Source organism: Polypterus senegalus, chromosome 3 (genome assembly GCF_016835505.1).
Source record: "Polypterus senegalus isolate Bchr_013 chromosome 3, ASM1683550v1, whole genome shotgun sequence".
NCBI classification, from domain to species: domain Eukaryota; kingdom Metazoa; phylum Chordata; class Cladistia; order Polypteriformes; family Polypteridae; genus Polypterus; species Polypterus senegalus.
The window spans coordinates 224,687,166-224,710,917 of NC_053156.1; the positions used below are offsets into that span (position 1 = coordinate 224,687,166).

The window sequence follows — 23,752 nt, forward strand, 5'->3', positions numbered from 1 at the left end:
TTTTAGTTTTTTTTTTTTTCCATGATCTCTCTCTCTCCTCTGTTCTAATCAAGCACTTTTTATGCTTCAGTGGGAACAGGTGCCTAATTATGCACCCCAGAGCACTAATGAGGAAATTGACTGAACCCTCCATGTCTGCACATGAACATGGGCTCTGCCAATCCCCTCATGAAACCATCCCCCCAGAGCCACTCTTTCATGCTACTGCATGCACCTACTTCTGTCTGCAGCCTGAGCTCCCCATTTTCATTAAAAATTCATGTACTGTCATGGACCCCAAAAGTATATTTTATCAAAACCATATGTCCAATAACCATTTTATTAATTTAAAAAGCCTGTCATTTTTTTCCCTTCTATTATGACGAGTAAGATGAAGATCAAGTAGTGTTACATGCAGCAAGTCATGCAGGAAGTTGAAAAATACCCCATGGCTCACACGTGTTTTTTTTTTTTGCTTTTTTTTCTCTCACAATTATGTGGGAACCCCAAGGTAATTGCAGTGCAGTTTGTTTCTTTGACTTTCTTGTATTAAGTTGCTTATGGGAACTACTAGAAAATCACAGCATGCAGTTCACTTCACTTACTCTTGCGGTTTACTGAGGATGTGGGAGTTGCTAAGAAAGTAAATGAAAGATGCTTCCATTTATTAACACAAGAACATAAGTGATGTATAAGACTGGTGGAGATGGGGCTTGTAAGGATTCCATAAATCAAGCTGCAATCTATGAGAAATCAAAGGTAAATCAGTGCTCTACTGTCTTAAACCACAAACCAGCAGATAGCAACAGTAGATGGCAGCAGCAGCACATGCACTTTATTTTGTGTTTCTTGTAATCACAAAATTTGTAATCTTATAAAATCATTTTGTTATAAGTTTATTGGCAGAGCAAAAATTGTCTGATTCCAGTACTCACTGATAATAAAACTATTTACTACTAGTAAATATATTTTTAAATCTGGCTTGATAAGGTATAGCAGTTGATTCTTTTTTTTTTTTTTTTTTTTTTTGATTTGGAAGTCAATAAAACTAAATGTTACTATTTGTATAAGTCATTAAGCTGGTGCAGTTTTACACAAATTTCAGTTCTGCCAATAAATAAAATCCAAACAGTTTTAATGAATTTGCACAAGTACAGTAGGCATTGGCTCCTCTTGCTATATAAGTAGCATAAGGACACATAATCCAGTAGCATTATGTTTAAACTTTTTTTCAGCTCTTCCAGCATTTAATGTGTTATACTGAATCCCCTTACAGTTGGCTCTTTGCTATTCTGCAATAACTGTTCTGTTTATATTTTTATTTTCAACTCTGGGCAATATTGTGGTTATTTTAGTGACTGTTTAATGCAGTGTTTCCCAAACTCGGTCCTGGTGGACCCCTGTGGCTGCAGGTTTTTGTTCCAACCAGATTCCTAATCAGTGACAACACCTGATAGCTCTGATCTCATTTAATTAGCTGGTATTTTTTTCGGCATTCAGTAAAGCTTAGCAGCATGATTTTTACATTTATACGATATTTAGAAATATTTCTGCTTTTGCTATAATGCTTAACTCTCTTTTGTTGATTTCATTATATTGTACATTGCCCTTTCTCTGTGCAGTTTTCCCCCTTTGTTGTATCTTATTAATGACAATTTAAAATGAGCAGATCAGACACCCAGGCAAACAACACTGAATAATCAAAGGCTGCAACTACTCTAGAGTCAGACCCACTAATTAGTAAAAAATGGATTAATTAAACAATTAGAAGACCTAGAAAAGTAGAATGAAAATACTGTTAAAAAGAAATACATTATTCCTATATGACTGCTTGGTACATTTTAATATATATTTTTTTTTTTTAGCAAACTTAGTTTTCTAATTTGTATATTGTTCCCTAAACACAGAACTTGGGAAATATCAGTTCACTTAATTAGCCCAGAAGTCCAATTAAAAACAGAATCTGGTTGGAACAAAAATCTACAGCCACCGGGGTTCACCAGGACCAATTTTGGAAACACTGGTTTAATGGATGATTGAAGGAAATCAACATACTAGCTATTTGGATCAAAGTTCATTAAGAGTTTTGGATTGTAAATGTATTTTTGAGTACTTACTGTGAAAGGCAAAATGTAAATATATTGGATTATTCAATTTGGTCATTAATGTATTGAGATTTAAATTTAGCTGCATTTACTGAATCTGCCTATAAGTTTCCTTTTTATATAGTAAAGTTAGGAGACAAACGTGAATCTATCTTTTTGTTACAGACTAATCTTGGTTGCAAATTATAGTATCAGTGTCCCCAATACCATAGTTAAAGCTGTATCTGCTTTGTGAAAGCTGGATTCAAAGTAATTAGTTTTTTTGCAGCATTTGCTTAATCATAGCTTTGAACATGAATGGAGTCGCTGTCTGATTCCAAGATGATGAGCTTACTCCTTCGATAGACTGCCTTTGGCCCTGATTCTGTTCAAAAGATTTCTCTGACCTTGTGTATGATCTTGAACAGTTCATTATCAGTCTGACCTTGTGTCAGTGAAATGCTTTTAAGGTGTTCTAATGTTTGACTGTGTTCAAGTTTTCATCTGATATCATGCAGAGGCTGAGATTGCAAATCAATGCAGTATATTTTACGTCTATATCCAGACATGTTAGTTTGTGACATTAATCGAGTGCAACAAGTGACAGACTGTTCAGAACTCTGATCTGTTTATAGGACTTGGACAGCAACATCTTGACTAGACAGAAGGGCTTTTTAAGACACGGATGCAGATAATTGATGAACTGTTTCCATAGGCAGATGTTGTGGGTATTTTGGGATGTTAAACAAATAATGTTCAACAGAAGGCAAGAATTAGAAGGCCTTTTAATCTCCTAAATTAAAATAAAATTGGCACACCTTATGTCATTGTTGAATAAGAAAGTGTTGCCTGCATTAACACTTTTTTTTTTTTTTTGTAATTTGATGTCAAAATATACAAGATGGAAGTAATTGTTTTTGGTTGGCCTGTGAAAATTTTAAACTTTTAATAAACTAGTACTTATTGAATTGGAAACATGCCATCTCTGTTTTTTCGGAAGTTAAAGCAAAGACTTGAATATATTTTTGATTTAAGTGGGCAACAATTGCAAAACAATTCAGTTAACCTGAGGTACAGAAGAAATTGCTTTACTGTCAACAGATGTTGCTATCATTTTTCTTAAGTTCTTTGAAATGTTTCATAAGAAGCCATAATTAGTAGTGTTTAACCAATGTTGATTTGAATAACTTGCCTTCCTTGAAAAAATTTGATTCACCTTTAAAGGCATGCCATTTTGTGGATTACTCTGCTTTTTTAACTAAGTATACAACATAATAAGACACAGTATATTGTACCAAAATATACTCCATGTTCTTTGCAATCTGCAGATGGTTGATTTATATAACTGAATACTTTCATATGTGTAGTTAGGCTCATAAGTATTGGGACACTGACACAATCTTCTTAAATTTGGCCATTACAATTAAGCAGACATTATGTGATTGAAATGCAGACTTTCAGCTTTAAGGGGTTTACCTAAAATATTGTTTGAGCCGTTTAGAGATGACATTCATTTTTCTGAATAGCCTCCCCATTTCCAGGGGATGAAACATATTTAGACATTCAACTGACAAGCTGTTCTATAGCCAGGGTGGAGCAGTTCCCTCATTATTTCATTAATTATTAAGGAGGTTAAAGGTCTGGAATTGATTCCAAGTGTGGAATTTATATTTGGCAGCTATCACTGTAAACTCTCAATATGAGTTCCAGAGAGCTGTCCATGTAAATAAAAACAGTCCAACATTAGGCTGAGAAAACAAAATAAACCCTTTAGAGAGAGCAGAAAGACGTGGATTGGTCAAATCGACTATATGATTTATTCTTAAAAAGAAGGAACAGACTGGTGAACTCGGCAACACCAGAAGGTCTGGAAAACCACAGAAAATAACACTGCTGGATGAATGCAGAATTCTGTCCTTGGTGAAGAAGAACCATTTCACAACATTTAGCCAAACCAAGAACACTTTCTGGGAGGTAGACCTATCATTTCCAAAGTCTACAATCAAGAGGAGACTTCATGATAGTAAAGACAGAGGTTTTACCACAAGGTGCAAACCACTGGTAAACTGTAAGCATATGAAGAAAAGATTAGACTTTACCAGAAAACAATTTTTAAAAGCCTGACCAGTCCTGGAACAGATTTCTTTGGACAAAGGAAACCAAGATCAATATATATATATATATATCAGAATGTTGGAAAGAGAAGAAATGACTGATGAATACCAGCCGTTTTATGGCATGATCATGCATGGCTGTGAATGGAAGTCAGTCAGTAATGTTCATTGATGATATGATTGCAGGCAGAAGTAGCAGGATGAATTCAGAAGTGTTATAGGGCTATACTGTGTGCGGAGATTCAAGCAAATGTTGCAAAACTGATAGGGCAAAACTTCACAGTACAGATGGACAGTGGGCCAAAACATTCTGCAAAAGTAAACCAAGTGCTTTTCAAGGCAAAGAAGTGGAATATTCTTCAGGGGCAACGTCATTCAACTGATCTCAACCCAATTGGACATGCATTTCTCTTGCTGAAGACTAAACTGATGGCAGAAGCTCCAACAAACAAGCAGCACCTAAAGACATTGACTGTAAAGGCCTGCCAAAGTATCACTAGGTCGGAAACTGTGCACTTGTAGATGGCCGTGGGTTCCAGTGTTCAGGCAGTCATTGACTATAAAGGATTTTCAACCAAATGTTGAAAATGATCGTTATTTATTATTATGTTAGTTTGTCCAAATACATTTTTGAGCTTCTGGAAAGGAGTGGGGGGGCGGCTATCCAGAAAGATGACTGTCATTCTTAAATGTCACATACAATATTTTTGGTAAACCCCTTAAATTAAAGCTGAAAGTCTACACTTCAATCACATAATGATTGCTTTATTGCAAATCCATTGTGGTAGCGTACAGAGCCAAAAAACTTGTATCACTGTCCAGATACTTGTGGACCTAACTGTAGGTCAATATTTTGCTCTGTTGGTTTTGACTAGTTGATAGGATTATATAGAACTTTAGTATAAATATACGAAAAGGAAAAGAGAGGACATAAAGCATTAACACACTACTACTCTACGAGTAATAAATAATAGATTGTATTTCACATTGTCTAATATATAAAGTTCGACAATTTGTTTAGCTCATCATCACTAAGCTGTACAAGTCCAGAAACCTTTTACAGGTTGTCAAGGTTTCTGCTTCAGCTACATGGCTCAGTAGTTTATTGTAGTTTATTGCAGGTTCCTATAACTCTTTGTGTGGAAAAAGTGTTTTAATTACAATTTCCCTTAATTTCCACTGGTCTCCTTAAGTTAAATATTCAGTAGTTAGTTGAAAGAAATCTGTTGGATCTACTTTATCAATGCCATTGAGAATTTTGAATACCCATACTGGTCCACATGAAGCCTCTTCTGCTCAAGACAAAAGTTTAATTGCTTCAGGTTGTCAGAGCAGGATGTGCCCTTTACACCTAGAATGCACTTGTTTGCTAGTCTCTGCACAGAGTTAAATGCTGCTATGGTGCTGACAAAAACTTCACATTACTCCAGATGTGGTCTCACTAATGCATTATGTGATCTGAGCACAATGCCCCTAGATTTATGCTCAAAAGTTTTCATAATATAACCAAATATTTTATTTGCCTGTTTAATTGCTTTTGTTCACTGTGAAGAGAAATTCATATTGCTGAGTTGATTTGCTCTAATTTCATAAAACTTTTTAATGAGTCATGAGGACCAGTCCTTTTTATACATTTTGTTTCTAATAACCCTATACTTAATTTTACAGGTGCAAATTTGCTGACATGTTGGCAATGTAAATGTGGTGCTGCAGATTGAAATGATAGGAAGAGGTCCAATGGTAAATGTCAAGAGTAGGAGGGAGTAAAACTTACCTTGAAAGTTTGCTCTCAAAAGGAGAGTGGCAGTTTAAAGAAAAGAGGAATGAGGGACGTAAGAACTTAGTCGATGACGGTCATTAATTATTCAGGACATCCAGGTGAAAAAAATAAAATCTGCCATCTTTGATGAGAGAGAGAGTGCTAGGAATGGGCTTAGATGATGCCTGAAGACCTCTACCAGTAGGCCACTCAAGCTGTTTATCCATTTTGAGAGCACTCTCTACCATCCTTTCCATAAATTGTCATTCACAAATAGGACCATTTTTCCTGTTGGGACATTTATAAGAACTTAAAACCATTTGAAGCAGTTTATCAGACTTAACATTCTCCTTTTCCATTTTTTCTTCAGGTTACAAAGATGTATTTGATTAATTTTTAAGGGCGTTTTCTTTTGTTAAATTACATGATCACTAACACCACACGAGTATACAGTACAAGTAATAGTTCTGTATCTATCCCTGCTGTTCCCGTTTAGGTTTGCAGGGAGTCGTAGCTTATCTGGGTATTAGTGAGGGACAAGGAGACAAATAACTTTGGATTGTATGCCAGCCAATGGTGGGCAAGAGAAAAAAAGTTTTGAGATTCTTTCCAACAGTAAAGATTTGAAAGCTGTATATTTACTGCTGAAAGTATGCTTAAAGTTTTTTGTGTCAACACGGTTGCACATTGGTTATCAGTGCTCCTTCACGGATCCAGTGGCCTTGGTTTAAATCTCTTCAGTCTCTTCCTGGACGGTCAGTGTGGACTTTGCACCATCTCCCCATGTCTGTGTGGTACTCTGGTTTTAAACTACAACATCTTCATGGAAGCGTAGGTTAGTCCGTCCTAAATATACTTTGTAAGCATGGTGCTGGAGAGTGGCAACATGTTACAAGTTGATTATAGTGAAATTCTTACATAAAGTATGATAGTCTACACTTTTTGGGTCACTTTTTCAATTAAATGATGAAGTTAAATGTTTCTTGACTAGTGTAGTAGTTCACACAGTGGGCTGCATCACTTAATGTGTGTTTTTTTTTTTTCTTTCAACCACATATTTACCCTAAGGTTGTTAAAAACTGGTATCCTTCAGCATTTTTTGTAAGAAGCAAATCCCTTTATGTTTTTGTTTGCTTTATCAATAATGGAAAAAAAAGTATCCATACCTTGGAATTAATGCACAGATAATTTTTGGTAATTTTATATTCTGTGGCTATTATTGTATTAATAGGAAACTAAAGCATCAAGGAAAAGACTTTTTGAATTGAAGGCCTGCCTCTCCCACCTGATTTGTTGGTCAAGAGTCCTCTGTTCAATTCAAGAAGGTTCCCATGAGGCTTTTACTTTCCTTTTTATGATTTGTGCTGTTTATTTCAGAAGTGACTAAGTATTTTAGTAAATAATACATGTGTTTTGTACATTTTGAGTGTATAACTACATAACTGAAATGTGTATTGTTAAACCCTCCCAACCTCTCCCCCTCCACCCCAAATGCGGACATTTTTCTACATTTGCTGTTGTGCAGCGTTGGTCACTATAGGCTTGTATTATATCATAGTCTGCATTTAAACATGAGACTAAAAGTTTTTTCTGCCCTCCACTACAACCTACATGGTGTAAAATATTTTGGATGGATTATTCCTTTTAACTGCTCTCCACCAGGAGTATTTTTGGATTGAAAAGTGAAAGAATTCTAGTGCCCTCTTGTGTCAGGCAAAGGATGAACATTTTTTATGTGAACATTTGGTTTGTCTTGAAACATTGAAGCACAAAGCTTCTTTTTTTATATAAAAGAGTGGGGTAAGGCATGACAATCTAGAGTGATATTTTTAATTGACTTTTTTTAACAAGTTTTATGTGAGCTCTATCTCTGCTAGGCAACTGTTAGATAATAAAGTACAATGCACATCTCTGTTATCTCTGCTATTGAAAAAAGCTTTGGCTGCTTTGCCATATGCCTGCAGCAATATACTGAATAAACATAGTTAATGTATGTTTGTAAAATTTTTTTTTTTTTTGCTTATAAAAAATGTCATTTTTGCTTTTCAGATTCCTCCTGCAGTGTTTAGAGGACCTTGATGCTAGCCTTCGAAAATTAAACTCTCGACTTTTTGTCATCCGGGGCCAGCCTGCAAATGTGTTCCCTAGGCTTTTTAAGGCAAGTACTTAGTTTTGTTTTACCCCTGCAAATAATGCAACCCACCTACGTGAATCTAATGCTGTAGATCTTCAACCACTTCTAGTAATGTTAATATGCAAGCTTGATTGTTATGCTGTAAACATCCGTAAAAATCAGAAATTAAGTATGCACTGCAAATATTTAAAATTACTTGGAAAATAAAGTATTGAATAAAGGCAGTTTAAGTTATTGAAAATAAACTTTCACTTATTTTGGCATTTTCTTCTGATTAGTAGACTTTTTGAGACTGAAAATGTCTTACCTTCGTTCAAATCATTTATTATCTTCATCTTACCATAGATCAGTGCCCATTAAATACATTTGCATATTTAGAATGTATGAAGTAGTAGGAAGTAACAGTTAATTTTAACTAGAAATGTCATTCATACTCATATTTGTGTTTTGTGTATAATTAGATCTTTGTTTACTGGTGTTGGTGTAATTTATCCAGTTTTTTTCTTTTGTTCTGTAGAGTTTAAGGTAATGTGAGCACTGACACAGGAGTAAGGAGTACATCAGATAAAGTCAATTGAGTTTTCTACTAATTAAAATAAATATATGCATTATAATACATTTTTTGTCTGTAATGGCACCAGAGATTGGCAACATGCAGAGAAGAATTTCAATGTACTCTGCACTCATTACAGTACTACTACTGCTATAGACTTCATAGATTTACTTGTTGAGGAGTCAGACAGTGGAAAAAAAAAAGTAGAAGTAAATATGGAACAGCAAAGACATATGAAGCAGCAAAGATGCTCCTGGTTTTTATTGTTTCAGAAACCTTCAGGAATCTGTTTCCACCATAGATGTGCCATGTTTTTTATAGCTTTACCACTGCCTCACTGTCATCAAAGTGCTGTGCTTCCTTTTCTCGTGGAAAGCAGTGGCTGTAAAGTAAGCAGAGCACAACTGAGCCTGATGGTAGCTGGGTTTAACAGTTTTCTGCTTGGATAGATGGTGTGACACACCCTTATTTATAGTGCATCTAATATACAATTTCTAATAGCTAACACATTTTTGTTATAAATTCCATGATATGACCAAGTTAGTTGCAGTAGTCTCTTATAGTTTTAGTTGAGCAGATGTCTTCATACAAGAGTGAGAAGATAATTGTTTTGATGCTTTACCTGGCAGCTTTGTGGGCAATAGAAGATCAATATTTTTCAGGCCCTCACTTATTTGATATGTTATTTATATACAGTAGATTATTCTTTTAATGATGCAGGTGTAAATGAGATCTAAATTAGCTCACTTTCAGCCTTATTATTGTTTGGCTACTTAGCTGGGAAATTCATGCATTTGTCCTAAGAATTTACTGGCAAATTCCCCGAATAGCCAGATTGGGTTAAAGGGGCAATCAAAGTATAGAAACATTTTTATTCCATATTTGCCCTTTTTACGTGGATTTAGATAAGTGTGTGTAAATTAAATGTATTGTGAAATGTAAAGTACACTCCATCTTTTCTCCATACTGTTATTTCTATATTTGATTTTAAAATATTCCTGAGAAGTCCTGCATATAATGATGTTGTAGAGGGTTGTGCACAAAACTGTTTTTGTTACACAATAATTGAGGCCTTAGCGATAATCTTTATAAACAGGCTCACTCTCTTCTAAGTGATTTACTGTGTTTCTTTAATTTAGGAGTGGAAGATCTCCAGACTCACATTTGAGTACGACTCTGAGCCTTTTGGAAAGGAACGTGATGCTGCTATTAAGAAGCTGGCTTCTGAAGCTGGAGTGGAGGTGATAGTAAAAATATCTCACACTCTGTACAACTTGGACAGGTAAGCTTTTGAGACAGTGGATCACACTGTACATTTTCAAATTGCAAGGTTTTGTTTTATTTATTTAAGCACCTTAAATAACTGACACCCAGGAAGTTAAAACTCACGATAAGGTAATCTTTTGTGTCAGGTTGCAGTAGCATGATTCTTTCTGTGCTAATGTCAGGACCTTGAGCAATATTAACTGCAGTAAATGGAGTCAAGGTGGACTTTAAAAAAAAAAAATACAATCTTTTCACACGTAACACTAAAGTTCAAAGGTCTTGTTTAAAGTTGGACTGCTGATATAGTTACAGTATGTTGATAAGTCCATTATAAATCAAAAATATATTTTTTAACTTTCAGGCTTGTTTGACTTAAATATTTTATTATTAACAGTGTTGTCTTGTTTGCCTTTTTGTTGGAGTAATGTTAGTTGTATTTATATATATATATATATATATAAGTATTAAATACAGTAGGCATTCATATGCCTGATTGAATTATTTCAACAAAACCATTCAGTGGATTAATTGAGTAATTGAAAAAATTGTAGGTAGATTAATAGTTTAAAAAAAAAATCTTTGTGGCAGCTTTATTTGAAATTTCTGTAACAGAATCTAACAGTGTAGCCATCAGGTCAGATCAGGTTGGGGAGCATGAACTGGGACAGCGCGTTGCCTCACCCATCACAAGATGAAACAGCTTGGGACCCTGGTTGGCAGTTCTCCTGGCAGACACGCGGTCCAGTCCCACCCTCCACAAATGAGCATCTATCTGCTGCAGTCAGATTTTTTGTGTGCATCCCCTTTGGCTTGGTCTAGCTTCTCGAGCCCTCAACAGTGATGATCCTTCAAGCTAGATCACCTTTTGGGAATCGCGCCACATGGCTGTAGTGCTATAACTGATGCTCCCTAACAATGCAGGTAATGTGCCTCATTCGGGACTCTGTGAGCAACTGCTCATTCAACACATTTAAACGAGCGGTACCCAAGGAGTTCAGTCTTCATCTCGGGTTACTGGATAGTTTCCATGTCTCCCAACCATATAGGAAAACAGGAAGCACCAGAACTGTAAAGACTTGGACCATTGTCCTTTTGCAAAGATATCGGCAATGCCACACACCCCTTTCCAGCTACCTTATGAGCCCCCCACCCCATTCTGTCCCAGTCCATCTACTGACTTCATATGAAGAGTCACCGGAGACCTATATGTAGTTGCTGAGGTAAGTAAACCTCTCATCAAGTTCAACCTTCTCTCCACAGACAGACACAGTACTGATGGCTGTGCCTATAAGGTCATCAAAGTCCTGGATCTTGGTTTTAATCCAGGATACTCGCAAGTCCAGACACTCCGACTGCTCGCTTAGTCTGTTGAGAGCCTTGATCAGAGCCTCCATAGACTCCACGAAGATCACAGCATCGTCAAGATCAGTGAATCTTTCTTCACCAAGAGATGTTCCACTGCTTCTGGACCCCACAACCCTGCTTAACACCCAGTCCATGCAAGCATTGACCAGAGTAGGAGGAAGAACATATCCCCGATGAGCCCCAGTATCAACTGGGAAAAACGCACAGCAGTTCTGCCTCCTCTGCACAGCACTCACAGTACCAGTGTACAAGCCAGCCATGATGTCCGGCAACTTTGAGGGGATCTTGCAAAGTCTCACAATGTCCACAGTTCTTGAGGCTGATCCAGCAATTATCTGTGAACCACCAAATCTCCCTGAGAATGCACTGGTGGTGAACCAGCTAAGGGTAGGGAAGGCTGCAGGGATCTGTGGTGTCCGGGGTGAACTTCTCCAGGCTGGTGGTAAGACTGTCCTCTAGGCATTGCAAGCAATCCTTGCTTCCATTTGGGAGATAGACGTCATCCCAACTGACTGGAAAACAGGGGCATAGCACTGCTGTCTGTGCTGGGTAAGGTCCTTGCTAGGGTCATCCTCAATAGGATCTGTGATCACTTGCTCACCTACCAGCGACCACAGCAATCTGGTTTTATGTCTGAGAAGTCTACCATTGACCACATCCTGGCACTGAGGTTTCTCATGGAGAGCAAAAGTAAATATTGGCAGAGTTTACAGCCTTTGTCAATTTTCGTAAAGTGTTCGACTCAGTTGAGTAAATTATATTTAAACTGGCAACATTATTCTTAAAATAAAGACTTGCACGCTGAAAAGTGGAATGGAGTGAAATCTTAAGGTTTTTTCCACCCCTTTTGTATATTTAATTAACAAAGGAGTTTAAACTTTGAACTAATTTCTGCTGTACTATTCGTTAGATTTTTTGCGACAGAAAAAAAACACTTACTACAAAAAAAAAAAAAATGGTGTATGAACTGGAGCAAAGTGTACTCTGTATAATTTGGCACTGGCGATGAAAAGTTGATTTTTTGTAATCTACAGGAGTAGTATAAGCCGTATACTATATAGCAGTGGTTTTCTTTCCTGGGTGCTTTCATGTTGGTGTTTTTTCTCTTTTTTATAGAATTATTGAATTAAATGGAGGACAACCACCTTTAACTTATAAGCGCTTCCAGACCCTGATCAGTCGCATGGAGCCTCCAGAAATGCCAGTTGAGCCAATTTCTGAATTAATCATGGGAAAGTGTATGACACCAGTCTCTGACGATCACAGTGAAAAATTTGGTGTCCCTTCTCTGGAAGAACTAGGTAACAAAAATTAACTCAACTATCAACGGTTCTTACTGAACCTATTGGAATCTATAGAAGTTAGAAAAGGCACCTCTGGTATCTAATTTAACATACACTGGTTGTTTTGTATGAATACATGTAGCAGAAGATCAGTTTAGAAGTAATACCTGTTAATTAACTTACTTTGGTTTAAAGGCCTACATGTACTGCATTGAATGATTTGATGTGGGGCAGGAAGTGTTGTCTGTCTGTGCTTTGATAGGTTTTATAAATGTAAACTTCCTTTAGAAACATTTTTAATTAATTTTTTTTATGATAAGGTTTTGACACAGAAGGGCTTGGCTCGGCAGTGTGGCCCGGTGGTGAAACAGAAGCTTTAACACGGATAGAACGACATCTGGAAAGAAAAGTGAGTGAATGAATTCTTGTGTTGCATGTTTTCCAAATGCTGCCTAAAGTTATGCTCATATGCTTTTCCAAAGTTTAGAGTGCTTGACTGGCTGAAAAACAGAACATGCATTTGTTTGTAGGTTAGATAAATATTGCTATAGATCTTTCAACCCTACTCCAAAACTAGACAAGCGATATAAAAGAACTATAAATGGGAATCAATTTAAAAAAAATGAATTAATCACATAATTGTGTGGAATTAATCATGGTTAATCCAACATTAAAACATAAATAAATAAATGCATAAATCATGAAGTAAATATACACTGAATCACAAAATAACAACAACAACAACAACATTTATTTATATAGCACATTTTCATACAAACAGTAGCTCAAAGTGCTTTACATAATAAAGAATAGAAAAATAAAAGACACAATAAGAAAACAAAATAAATCAACATTAATTAACATTGAATAAGAGTAAGGTTCAATTGCCAGGGGGGACAGAAAAAACAAAAAAAACTCCAGACGGCTGGAGAAAAAATAAAAATATATATAAAATGAGTATAGAATAAACACAGATTGATTTTTAAAAATGTAGTGGCATTGTTTAAACTTAAACAATGACCTGAAACCTGACCTTTTAACAAAATACTACTTGAGGAAGTACAACCTCAAGTTGAAAAGAAGGCAACGAGAAAATGAGGTTGATGTATTAATACTCAGATTGGTATGGCATGTGAGACACAAACGTGTCAAAATAAAATTAAACAATCAAAATGACTGTCGACTATGAATGCACTGCTAAAGTCTGATGTAATTGAAAGCATCTCTTAAATAGGCATACATTAAAATGTATGTTAAAACTCTGCAAATGCCATCCTCAATTGTTCATCACTATCAACAACTTCATAATTCTAAACAAGTGTTTTTCAACTGGTGCGCAATGAGAGCTACTTAGGTGTGCCATATTGGACTGCCTGTATGACCGGCCAAAGAGATGATACAGCTGGGAAAATCCAGCCAAAGTACTCACTAAGTGCTGTGTCTCTGCTGGTGTTGTTTTTTTGGCAGCATCTGATAGTCCTGCCCCTTTGGACAGTTTAGCAAGTGTGTACATTTAATACTTTTGTGGATGGTAGAATTGTGGTGTGCCGTGAGATTTTTTTCGGTTACAAAAAAGTGTGCCACCACAGGAAAATGGTTGGAAATCACTGCTGTACCTACATCTTTGCTCCTGGCACACTAAAAAAGTTCTCTGTAGCAGATATATTACTTAAAAACTGGCAATCTGCATTACTTGGGTGGTTATGCCAAGTTATTTGCATAAATTGGCAAAGATACTGAAAACTGGAATAATGGGTAGGGATAATCATTACACTTCTGTTTCACAGAATTTTCTCATTATATTTGGGGAGTAATTAGTGTTAGCTACCAGGCAGATTAACAAGTTAAATACAGAAGTGGTAGAGACTAATTTTGGTTTTAGTGCCACTCAAAGAAAATTTATTTTGCATGTATATGACATTGATTCAATCTTCTTACAGAATCATGACATGAAAAAAGAAAAGAGAGGACGTAATTTTTACCTTCACTGTGTTTCTTTAGTATAGCTCCAAGACTCGCACATCCTTTCACCTATGTCTGTGTGTGTGTATGAATCAAGGAAAAGAATATCAGTACCATGTGCTGACATGTGGCAAGTTGTAGTGAAACCTTCAAATTAAATTTGATTTCTCAAAATTTTTAAAGGTAGTATATAAATACTGTACTTGATGTGTATGTAATTCTTAAGGTTCACACTTTACTGGTTTATATTATTGTTTTTTAATGTTAAAAAAAAAAACACATGAAAATGCAGCTCTGACCAAAGCACTGCCTGATGTGATTGCCTTGTTGCCAGCTCTGGATGCAGCAGTATTTTTTAATGCATTAAACAGGCCACATTAATTGCAAAAATTATTGCATTAACTCTCCCAGGCCTTTTTTTTTTTAAACTCGGTCAAATTTGAAATTTACAGTGTGATATTCAATATCTATGGTGTAAGACATATGTTGATCTTTGTCATACTAATGAGATTTTAATTCTTCAGGCTTGGGTTGCCAATTTTGAAAGACCCAGAATGAATGCAAATTCACTTTTGGCAAGTCCAACAGGATTGAGTCCCTATCTCCGTTTTGGCTGCTTGTCATGTCGGCTTTTTTACTTCAAGTTAACAGATCTCTATAAAAAGGTGAGTCAGTGAAATCCATTAGATATAAAAGCTTTTTTAAATACCCACATAAATTGTAATGTTTGTTTTGTGCGCCTTAGGTGAAGAAGAATAGCTCCCCTCCTCTCTCGCTTTATGGTCAGCTACTTTGGCGAGAGTTTTTTTATACAGCTGCTACTGCCAATCCTCGATTTGACAAAATGGAGGGAAACCCTATCTGTGTTCGCATTCCTTGGGATCGGAACCCTGAAGCTCTTGCCAAATGGGCAGAGGGCAAAACTGGATTTCCTTGGATTGATGCTATCATGACTCAGCTCCGCCAAGAGGGTTGGATACATCATCTGGCCCGGCATGCGGTGGCCTGCTTCTTGACCCGTGGTGATTTGTGGATCAGCTGGGAAGAGGGTATGAAGGTAATGGAAGGTTGTTTTTTTTTGTTTGTTTTTTTTAATAAAAAAAAAAAAAGACGGAGAGCAAGAGAAACCACATCTAGTTTTGGTTATTGTATATGTTGGGCAGGCAGCTAGCTTAACAGTATTGATTTTAGAAAAATGTGATTAGTGAATGAAAGCATCTAAACTAACTGCCCACCGTGCCTCGTTCTATATTTAATTTGCTGTAGGTTGACAACTAACTGAGAATGTTTTTTTAAGTTTATTTTTTATATAATGCCTGCTTTAAGAGTGTCACCCTACTCCTGCACAGAACCAGCTTTAGCGCTGTTTGCTCCTTGCAAAAGATTTATTTCATTTCATTCTGTTTTCCAAATGTATTACACTGCTCCTTCTACTGTCTGCTGTTGATAGGTTTAGTGTAGATCTCCATACTGGAAAAGGTTGTTGTTTTGCTTACATGACAGTTTACATTTTGGTATAGTAATTTTTTTATGGATTAATTAATACATATATTTAAATCAGTTGTTTAATGACTATGTTGATTATTTTTTGCATAGTGCTAATATGCTAAAATGGATCTGCTAAAAACACCACACATTTTGACTTTTTTCATTTAGTGATCACTGTCCATGCTAGTTAGTTAGTTATACCTGGACTCAATCATACAGTGTGAGGTAAACAATCTGCCATTCTGCTATATATTATAGAACACAGATAAACCTTTATTTCATGGGAAAAGCTATCTTCAAAAAAAAAAAATTTTGGTTTCTGAAGTTTACCCAGCATAGAAATCAAATCTAAAATTGCTGAGGAGTATTGCATGACTACCTTATTTTTTTCTGGCATGAAGAGCTTTAAGGTTTTAGTTACTCAATTTTTGTGTACAATTGTATCTATGCTAAATGCAGCATACTATACAGAATATATTCATCTTTTGTAGATGAGCAGGTTTGCAAGCCCAAGTTTTTATTGAAACCAATACTTAGTTGAGCCATAGCAGCCATGTCTCTTAATGGCATAGCATGCTGAAAAGCTCAGCTGAAATAAGATAAGCTGCCAGTTTATTAAAAAAAACTGTGGTGATAAATGATGATGAAACCTGCTGAATTCACAGCAAGTTTGGCAAAGTCTCATGTGTTCAGGAACTTCATGAAAATGAAGTGACTTGGCAAAGTCACTGACTTGGCAAAATGCATTGGAGTCACCAAGAAAGAAGATAGTGAACAATTTTGGGTGGATCTTTATGGTGCAGTGGTCCTTTAGGTGTTCCTAATGGCTAGGGAATGTCTGTCAACTATCTGTTAATCACTGTAACACTATTTCCAATTAATTATTTATTAAAAGCAGCTCAGTTAGTTATTGTGGCTCTAGATTCTGCTTGGCAGTGCAGTGTTCAGTTAGCTGTACCTGTGCTCACATTTCATAAGGTAGCAACAAAAATATCTTCTCTTGTAGGAAAGCTGACACACCTTTTATTAGCACTGATGTAACAAGAGACAAGAAGACCTTGGCATTCAGGCACAGGAACACTCCTCTGACCCCTTGCAGGCCACAAAATCACACTTGACTCCCGAGTTTGTCTTCTCCAGTTAACCAGCCAATTTTACAGTCTGGCTCACTCTAACGTTACAGTAATTGGGCTTGTAAGAATCCACCACAGTATCCTGTGATACAACGTGGATGATAATTGCACAATTTATAACTTGTGGTCTCAAGATATTACTTGTGCCTATAGAATCTTGTTTGCACAAAATTAAAAAGACACCATTTTTTTTTAACTTTAAGAGCTGCCAATAAGTTAGCTTAAGAACAGGAAAACCACTTACCTCAGCATGCATCTTTAAATTTAAAGGAACATTCTTGAAAGTAGGCACACTGCTTTATGCACTGCTCAAAAACATTAAGGGAACACTTAAAAGTAACCATGATTTGAAATTTACTCAAGTAAAGTACAAATACATTAGCATGCAAAAGTTTGGATATCCTTACTTAAAATGTCTGTTACTATGAATAGTTAAGTGAGCAGATGAACTGATCACCAAAAGGCATAAAGTTAAAGATGACACTTTTCAGTTGTATAGTGAAAAAAAGTAAAGGACCACTGTTATTGGATACCCCAAAATATTTAAGGTCTCATAACTTTTTCCGCGGTCTCATACCTTCATTAGCTTATCAGGACTATGGCTTGTTCACAGTCATTGGTGGGAAACCCCATGTGGTGCAAATTGCAAAGCTGTGTAAACTCTCTGACTCCTTGTCCCAGTAATGTGTAGCTGTGGTCTCCTCTCGGAGGTTGCCTTACTCTCTGAAAAACCAAATTATTGACACTCACAAAGCAGGAGAAGGCTACAAGAAGATGGCAAAGTGTTTTCTGGTAGCTGTTTCCTCAGCACGAGGGAGGATTGATCGTGCTTTGGGCTTGTGTTGTAGCCTGTGGCACAGGGAACTTGTCCTTGGTAGAGGGAAGAATGGATTCAAATAAATACCAGAACATTCTGGAAGCAAGCATCACACCATCTGTTAAAAAAGAAAAATAAGTTGAAGTTAAAAAGAGAATTGGTCCTACAACAAGATAATCCGTAACACACCTCAAAATCTACTATGCAGTACCCCAAGTAGTGCAAGCTGATGATTTTGCCGTGGCCCTGACTGTCCCCCGACCTTAACCTGTGTATAGACCTCGAAAGAGCAGTGCATGCAAGACGGTCCAAGAACCTTGCAGAATTAGAAGCCTTTTACAAGGATGAATGGGCAAAAATACCCCACGTAAGAACTGAAAGACTCTTGGGTGAATGATGGAAATAAAAATGTAATCTTGCATAAAATATTGCCTAAAAGAAATTTGTCATCTTTAACTTCATGCTTTTTGGTGATCAGTGCATCTTCTGCTCACTTAATTATTTACAGTAACAGACATTTTAACCAAGGGTACCCAAACTTGCATGCCACTGTAGCTGAAAAAGGCACTTAAGTAACAAAGTAGTTGTACTTTATTTTAAACCTCTATGTATACTTGATACAATGAAATTCTTACTTGCATATCTTGTCAGTGCATTGACAATAAAACAATACCAACAAAAGACAGACATATGTGCAGGCACACAAAATTTATATTTAGACTCTTTCATATTTATTGGCACCCATGGTGAAGAAGAGTAAAAGGGTTTTAAAAAAATCATTTTGGTGCATTACCTATGTCTGGCACTGAAAAAAAATTAGAGAAATGCAATCTGTAATTGATGTAAATTTATTCTGAGAAAAAAATAATTCTCCATTAAGAAACCGTTATTTTTAACAAACCACATGTGCCACAATTGACAGCTTCAGATATACTTATGAAAAAGTGTAAGTAAAGCATTTTTTTTCTAGTTATATCTTATTTTTTCCCCCAAGTTGGTCAGAGTGTGTAGAAATTTTGAAGCAGAAATCTATGACTTTGTTTCACTATAGTATAAATGTGGGGTGGCACAGAGGCCAAATTCCAAGAGATAATACAATTCAAATAAAGGAAAATTATGTTAACCTTCGTAATCCAGAAATGGCAATAAAAAAATGCTACTCACCTAAAAATTCCCGTATCTAAAGTTACAGCAGTGATTAAAAAGTTCAGCCGGAATTGTTGCCTGCTTGTCTGGAAGAGGACTGAAGTTTATTTTGGCCCAATGCACGGTGAATGGAATGGTAAAATCTCCCAGGATTACTGCCCAGAGAACTACAGAAAAAGTAGCATCTTGGGGTCACTGCGTCTCCAAAACTACCATCAGATGCCCCCTTCATGCCAACAGATTATTTAGAAGGCATGCCGGGAAAAACGCCACTGAAACTTTGATTGGAACAGTGTTCTATAAACAAAAATTAAGTGTGCTTGGACATAAAAAAAGAAGAATGGCTATACTGAAAAGAACGTGATTCCACTACCAAGTATGATAGACACAGTTGTTGTGATTATTGTGGGGCAGTTTTTTTCTCCATAGGCCCTGGGAACCTTGTTAGGGTACATGGCATCATGAAATACATAATACCAGGAGATTTAAAACTTTAAATTGGCTGTCTCTACCAAAAAAACTAAAACTTGGTTGTCATTGGTTCTTCTAGAAGGACAATGATCCAAAGGACATGTCCAATTAAACACAAAAATAGTTAAAGGAACACAAAATCAAGCTTTTGTAATGGCTGTCTCAGTCTACTGACCTAAACTACTTTGAAAACCTGTGGTGTGAGCCAAAGATGAGAGCGCACAAGACCGGACCTAGGACTATGGATGATTGGGAGAGATTCAATAATAAGAATTTGTCTCGGATTGCATGTTCTATATCCTCCATCCTTATAAGATGGTATAGGAAAAGGCTCAGTGCTGTTTTATTGTCCAAGGAATTTGTACAAAATATAAAATGCAGGGGTGCCAATAATCTCTTGGTATGTGTGGTTTTGTTAAAAATGATTATTTCTTAATGAGAATTTATTTTTTCTCAGAACAAATTATTTCATTTAAAGGTTGGATTTCTCATTTTTATTGTAAGATTAAAGCAATTCACCAAAATTGTTTTGATCACTCATCTTTACCAGGGGTTCCGGTAATTGCGGATGGGATTATATACATAACACACGAACATAGTAATGTTACTGCATTTGCGCTTAAGAATGTCTGTTCTGAAGCCTTATTACCTGTTGGTAGAAACTGTCCCTAAATCGATTAATGCAAGCAATAAAGGTCCAGTAATGTTTACTAGAAGGTAGGAGTGAAACAATGGGTTTTTAGAATTGCTGATGTTTTTTAATCCTCCTGGTCACCTTTCTGAGGCAGTAAGTGTTGTGTATATGTCATGAATAGAAAGCATCATCATGCTGCTAATATTCTGTGCTGCCTTCACTATACTCTCCAGTGCTCTTTAGCCTAGCAGGTGCTGTACCAGGATGTGATGCAGCTTTTGAGCATTGACTCCATTATGCTCACACTCATGACACTTAAAAGCAGCCTTGACTAATGATTGTTGAACTTTAATCATGACTCAAAAAAGCACCAAATATAGTGCAACATCTACAGATTGAATACCCGTGATTTAAAGTGTGAAGCAGATAGTATGCATGATGTATTATGGTATAGTTCAAAAAGATTTAGAGTTTTATTTAATTTTTGTAAAACAGAAGAGTATATATTGGAGACAGTGGGTGTCTTTCAGCAACTGAATGAAAAGTAATGCTTCATCTATAACATGAAAAGACAGTAAAATGAACTATAACTTGAAATAAGAGTATCTTGTTAGCATAAAGACAAATCCTGAAAGAAAGTATTGTCTCGCCTAACAGGTCTGAAGGCCAAGATAGTATTTTTACAGGAAACCCGCTTATTAAGTAAGGATCAGTTTTGCTGGCTAAGAGATTGGCCTGGCCAAATATTCCACTCTAAGTATACAAAAAAAACTAGAAGTCTGGGAATCTTAATACAAAGAACAATTTCATTTGTGGTATCAAATGTAGTATCTTTTTCTGAAGGGCAATATGTATTCTTTATGGGTAATTTATTTAATTGTAAAGTGATTTTAATAAATATCTACGCACCCAATATGAATGATAGAGACCTCATCCAAAAACGCATTTGCATTCATTCCTAATGTGAACACTCATAAAATTATAATGGCCAGAGACTTCAATTGTCTTTTAAATTCAGACCTGGATAGATCTTCAGCCATAGGGGCAATAACATCTTAACAATGCAAAAAAACAATTACACAGTTTGTAATTGATCATAACTTATCAGACCCTTGGAGATTTCTAATTGTAAACTCCAGAGCATATTCCTTCTTCTCACCAGTACTTCATTGTTACTTCTTGATTATTTCTTTATAGATAACATTTTTTGCCCACAATCAAATCTTGCATGTACAATGCAATTGTTATCTCCGACCATGCCCCCTCAGATCATGGAGCTCAAATGAATATGCCCCATGTCTCATCTAGCAGCTGGTGTCTTAACCCCCTGTTATTAGCTGACAAGAAATGTACAGAATTTATATCCAAGCAAATTTATTTATTTATTTTTGCATCCTCCGAGGTCTCCGCAGGAAAACTCTGAAGGAATTTTGGGGAAAAAAAGCATGAAATCTCAAAATTTCCACATTAATCATGTAGTTATTTTGTCATTAAAGTAGAACATCATAAACTTCATCTTAAAATCGTTTAATTTATTAGTTTCTCAAATCCCATCATAACTAAAGTAGCACGTTAAATGCTTTGTTTTGTATTTGATCTTCTATGTGTGTGAATCAGTACGTGTTTCTTAAACGCACTTTCTCTTCCTCCGACAGGACACAGAATCTATTACATTCGTGATATTACAGTATTAAAATATTGAGATGTATACTTGATATCATTTTCATGATGATATGAGTTAAAGCATGTTATTAAACATGGGAACACGGTGGCGCAGTGATTGTTCATGCCTCACGCAGGATGTTTGCTGCGCCATGTGCGACCTTAGATGAAATAATTTATTGCAGCAGTACTATCTGTTTCAAACGTACTAACCCCCAATTCCTGTCCGTCCTTTTCTTTCTCCAAATACCCAATCACCACACAATCAGCTCTGTAATAGATGTTAAGCCTTTTGTAAGCTTAGAATGCTGATTCTTCAAAACTTTTAAGGAACATTGAAATATCTTTGTAGTACATGTTAAATTATTCTGTCCATCCAGTGTCGTGCCAGTCCCAGCAAGAATACAGCGCGAGGCAGGAACAATCCGTGAACGGAGCGCCAGCTCCTTGCTAGCGCTGCAACACCGTGTCTTCACATGTTTATTTATTAACAATATAGATTATTTAAATTAAGTTAAAGTATAATAAACATATTTTGCTGCATTTCATCTTAAAAGTGATATCGTTATCATATGTAAATATGCGCTTTATAACGTGGCTCAGGTTGTGCAGTATTATAACTGTGCCACATGTTTACAGTGAGGTAACTGTACTTATAAATACAAACAGTTCTACAAGAAGCACTTGATGGACTGATTGAGTGCGTTTTATAGTTCTTGGGATGAAACTGTTTCTGAACCGCGAGGTCCGTACAGGAAAGGTTGCTGTACAGCTGTGATTCCCCACTCCGATAAAGTGATGTAAATACTCCAAGTGGTGCAGTGAGAGTAATATGGAAAAAGATGGTCCGCTGTGGCAACCCCTAACGGGAGCAAGTGAAAGTAACAACGCTAAAGCAGCTATTGTATTTAGAATAGTTTGACCATTCTGTGGACCATTATATTGTTACAGGTTAATTACAATCAGATGCATTAAACTAATAAACAATATGCGGTTAATTTCAGTGTATTTATAAAGCTGCCTCATGGATGTGGATCTAAAAAAGAAAGGGAAACCACACTGGAACAGAAGCACTGCTTTGACGCTGGGTGCCACCAGTCTGCAAAACCGAGCACAGAACTTGTGTTTGCCAGGGTATGAGCTGACGTGGAAATGTGCGTGGCTTTACGCCAAGTTTAGGTTTTATGCATCGCGATTTGAACTTGGAAACGTTCATACGTAACATTTTTGTGCGTAGGCACCATTTATACATGAGGCCCCAGGTTTCAAAATGAAGCATTTTATAGGAAAAGGCAGGCTTAACAGTGAGAACTCAACCTCTTAACAACAAAAGAAATGGACCAACTCATTTTTATTTCTTTTCCAGAAGAAATATTGATCAGTCTTGAGGACTCGGACAGCATTTCTATAATATATAAAAACATTTAAAATTCTCTCCCTTTCAAAGATCCCAGAGTACAGAGGGAAATGGATCTCTTACTCCACATTTCAGAAAAGGAGTGGAAGGCAGCCATGTACAGGATTTAATCTAGCTCCATATGCACAAAGCATATAATTATTCAACTTAAAATCTTTTATCAAGCTCATCTTTCTCGTTTAAAATTGTGCAGTATGTTTCCAGGGTAAGATCCAACCTGTGAACGTTGCAATCAGCTCTAGTTTCATTGGGCCATATGTTTTTGGCATTCACCAAATTAACATAAGTCTGGCCTAAAATCGTTAAATGCCTATCAGACAGCCTTCGTGTCACAGTCACTCCTAATCCATTAATAGCTGTGTTTGGTATACTCGCAAGCGGGCTTAAAGTATAAGACAAACATACTATAATTGCCTTTACTTCACTATTAGCACGTAGACTTACCTTGCTCAACTGGTAGAATCCTAGCCCACCTCTTAGGTCAG

The 23,752-nt window shown here is 36.4% G+C and overlaps 1 protein-coding gene across 1 annotated transcript in view; it reads left to right on the top strand.

Annotated features, from left to right (window-relative positions):
• LOC120525915 (cryptochrome-1-like) overlaps window positions 1-23,752 on the top strand; it is a 77,795-nt gene that overhangs the window by 21,072 nt on the left and 32,971 nt on the right. Inside the window, exons 3-8 of the mRNA XM_039748602.1 lie at window positions 7,986-8,094; window positions 9,763-9,905; window positions 12,371-12,555; window positions 12,858-12,946; window positions 15,024-15,164; window positions 15,245-15,556. Coding sequence (XP_039604536.1) covers window positions 7,986-8,094; window positions 9,763-9,905; window positions 12,371-12,555; window positions 12,858-12,946; window positions 15,024-15,164; window positions 15,245-15,556 — 979 coding nt within the window. The remainder of the gene's footprint in view (window positions 1-7,985; window positions 8,095-9,762; window positions 9,906-12,370; window positions 12,556-12,857; window positions 12,947-15,023; window positions 15,165-15,244; window positions 15,557-23,752) is intronic.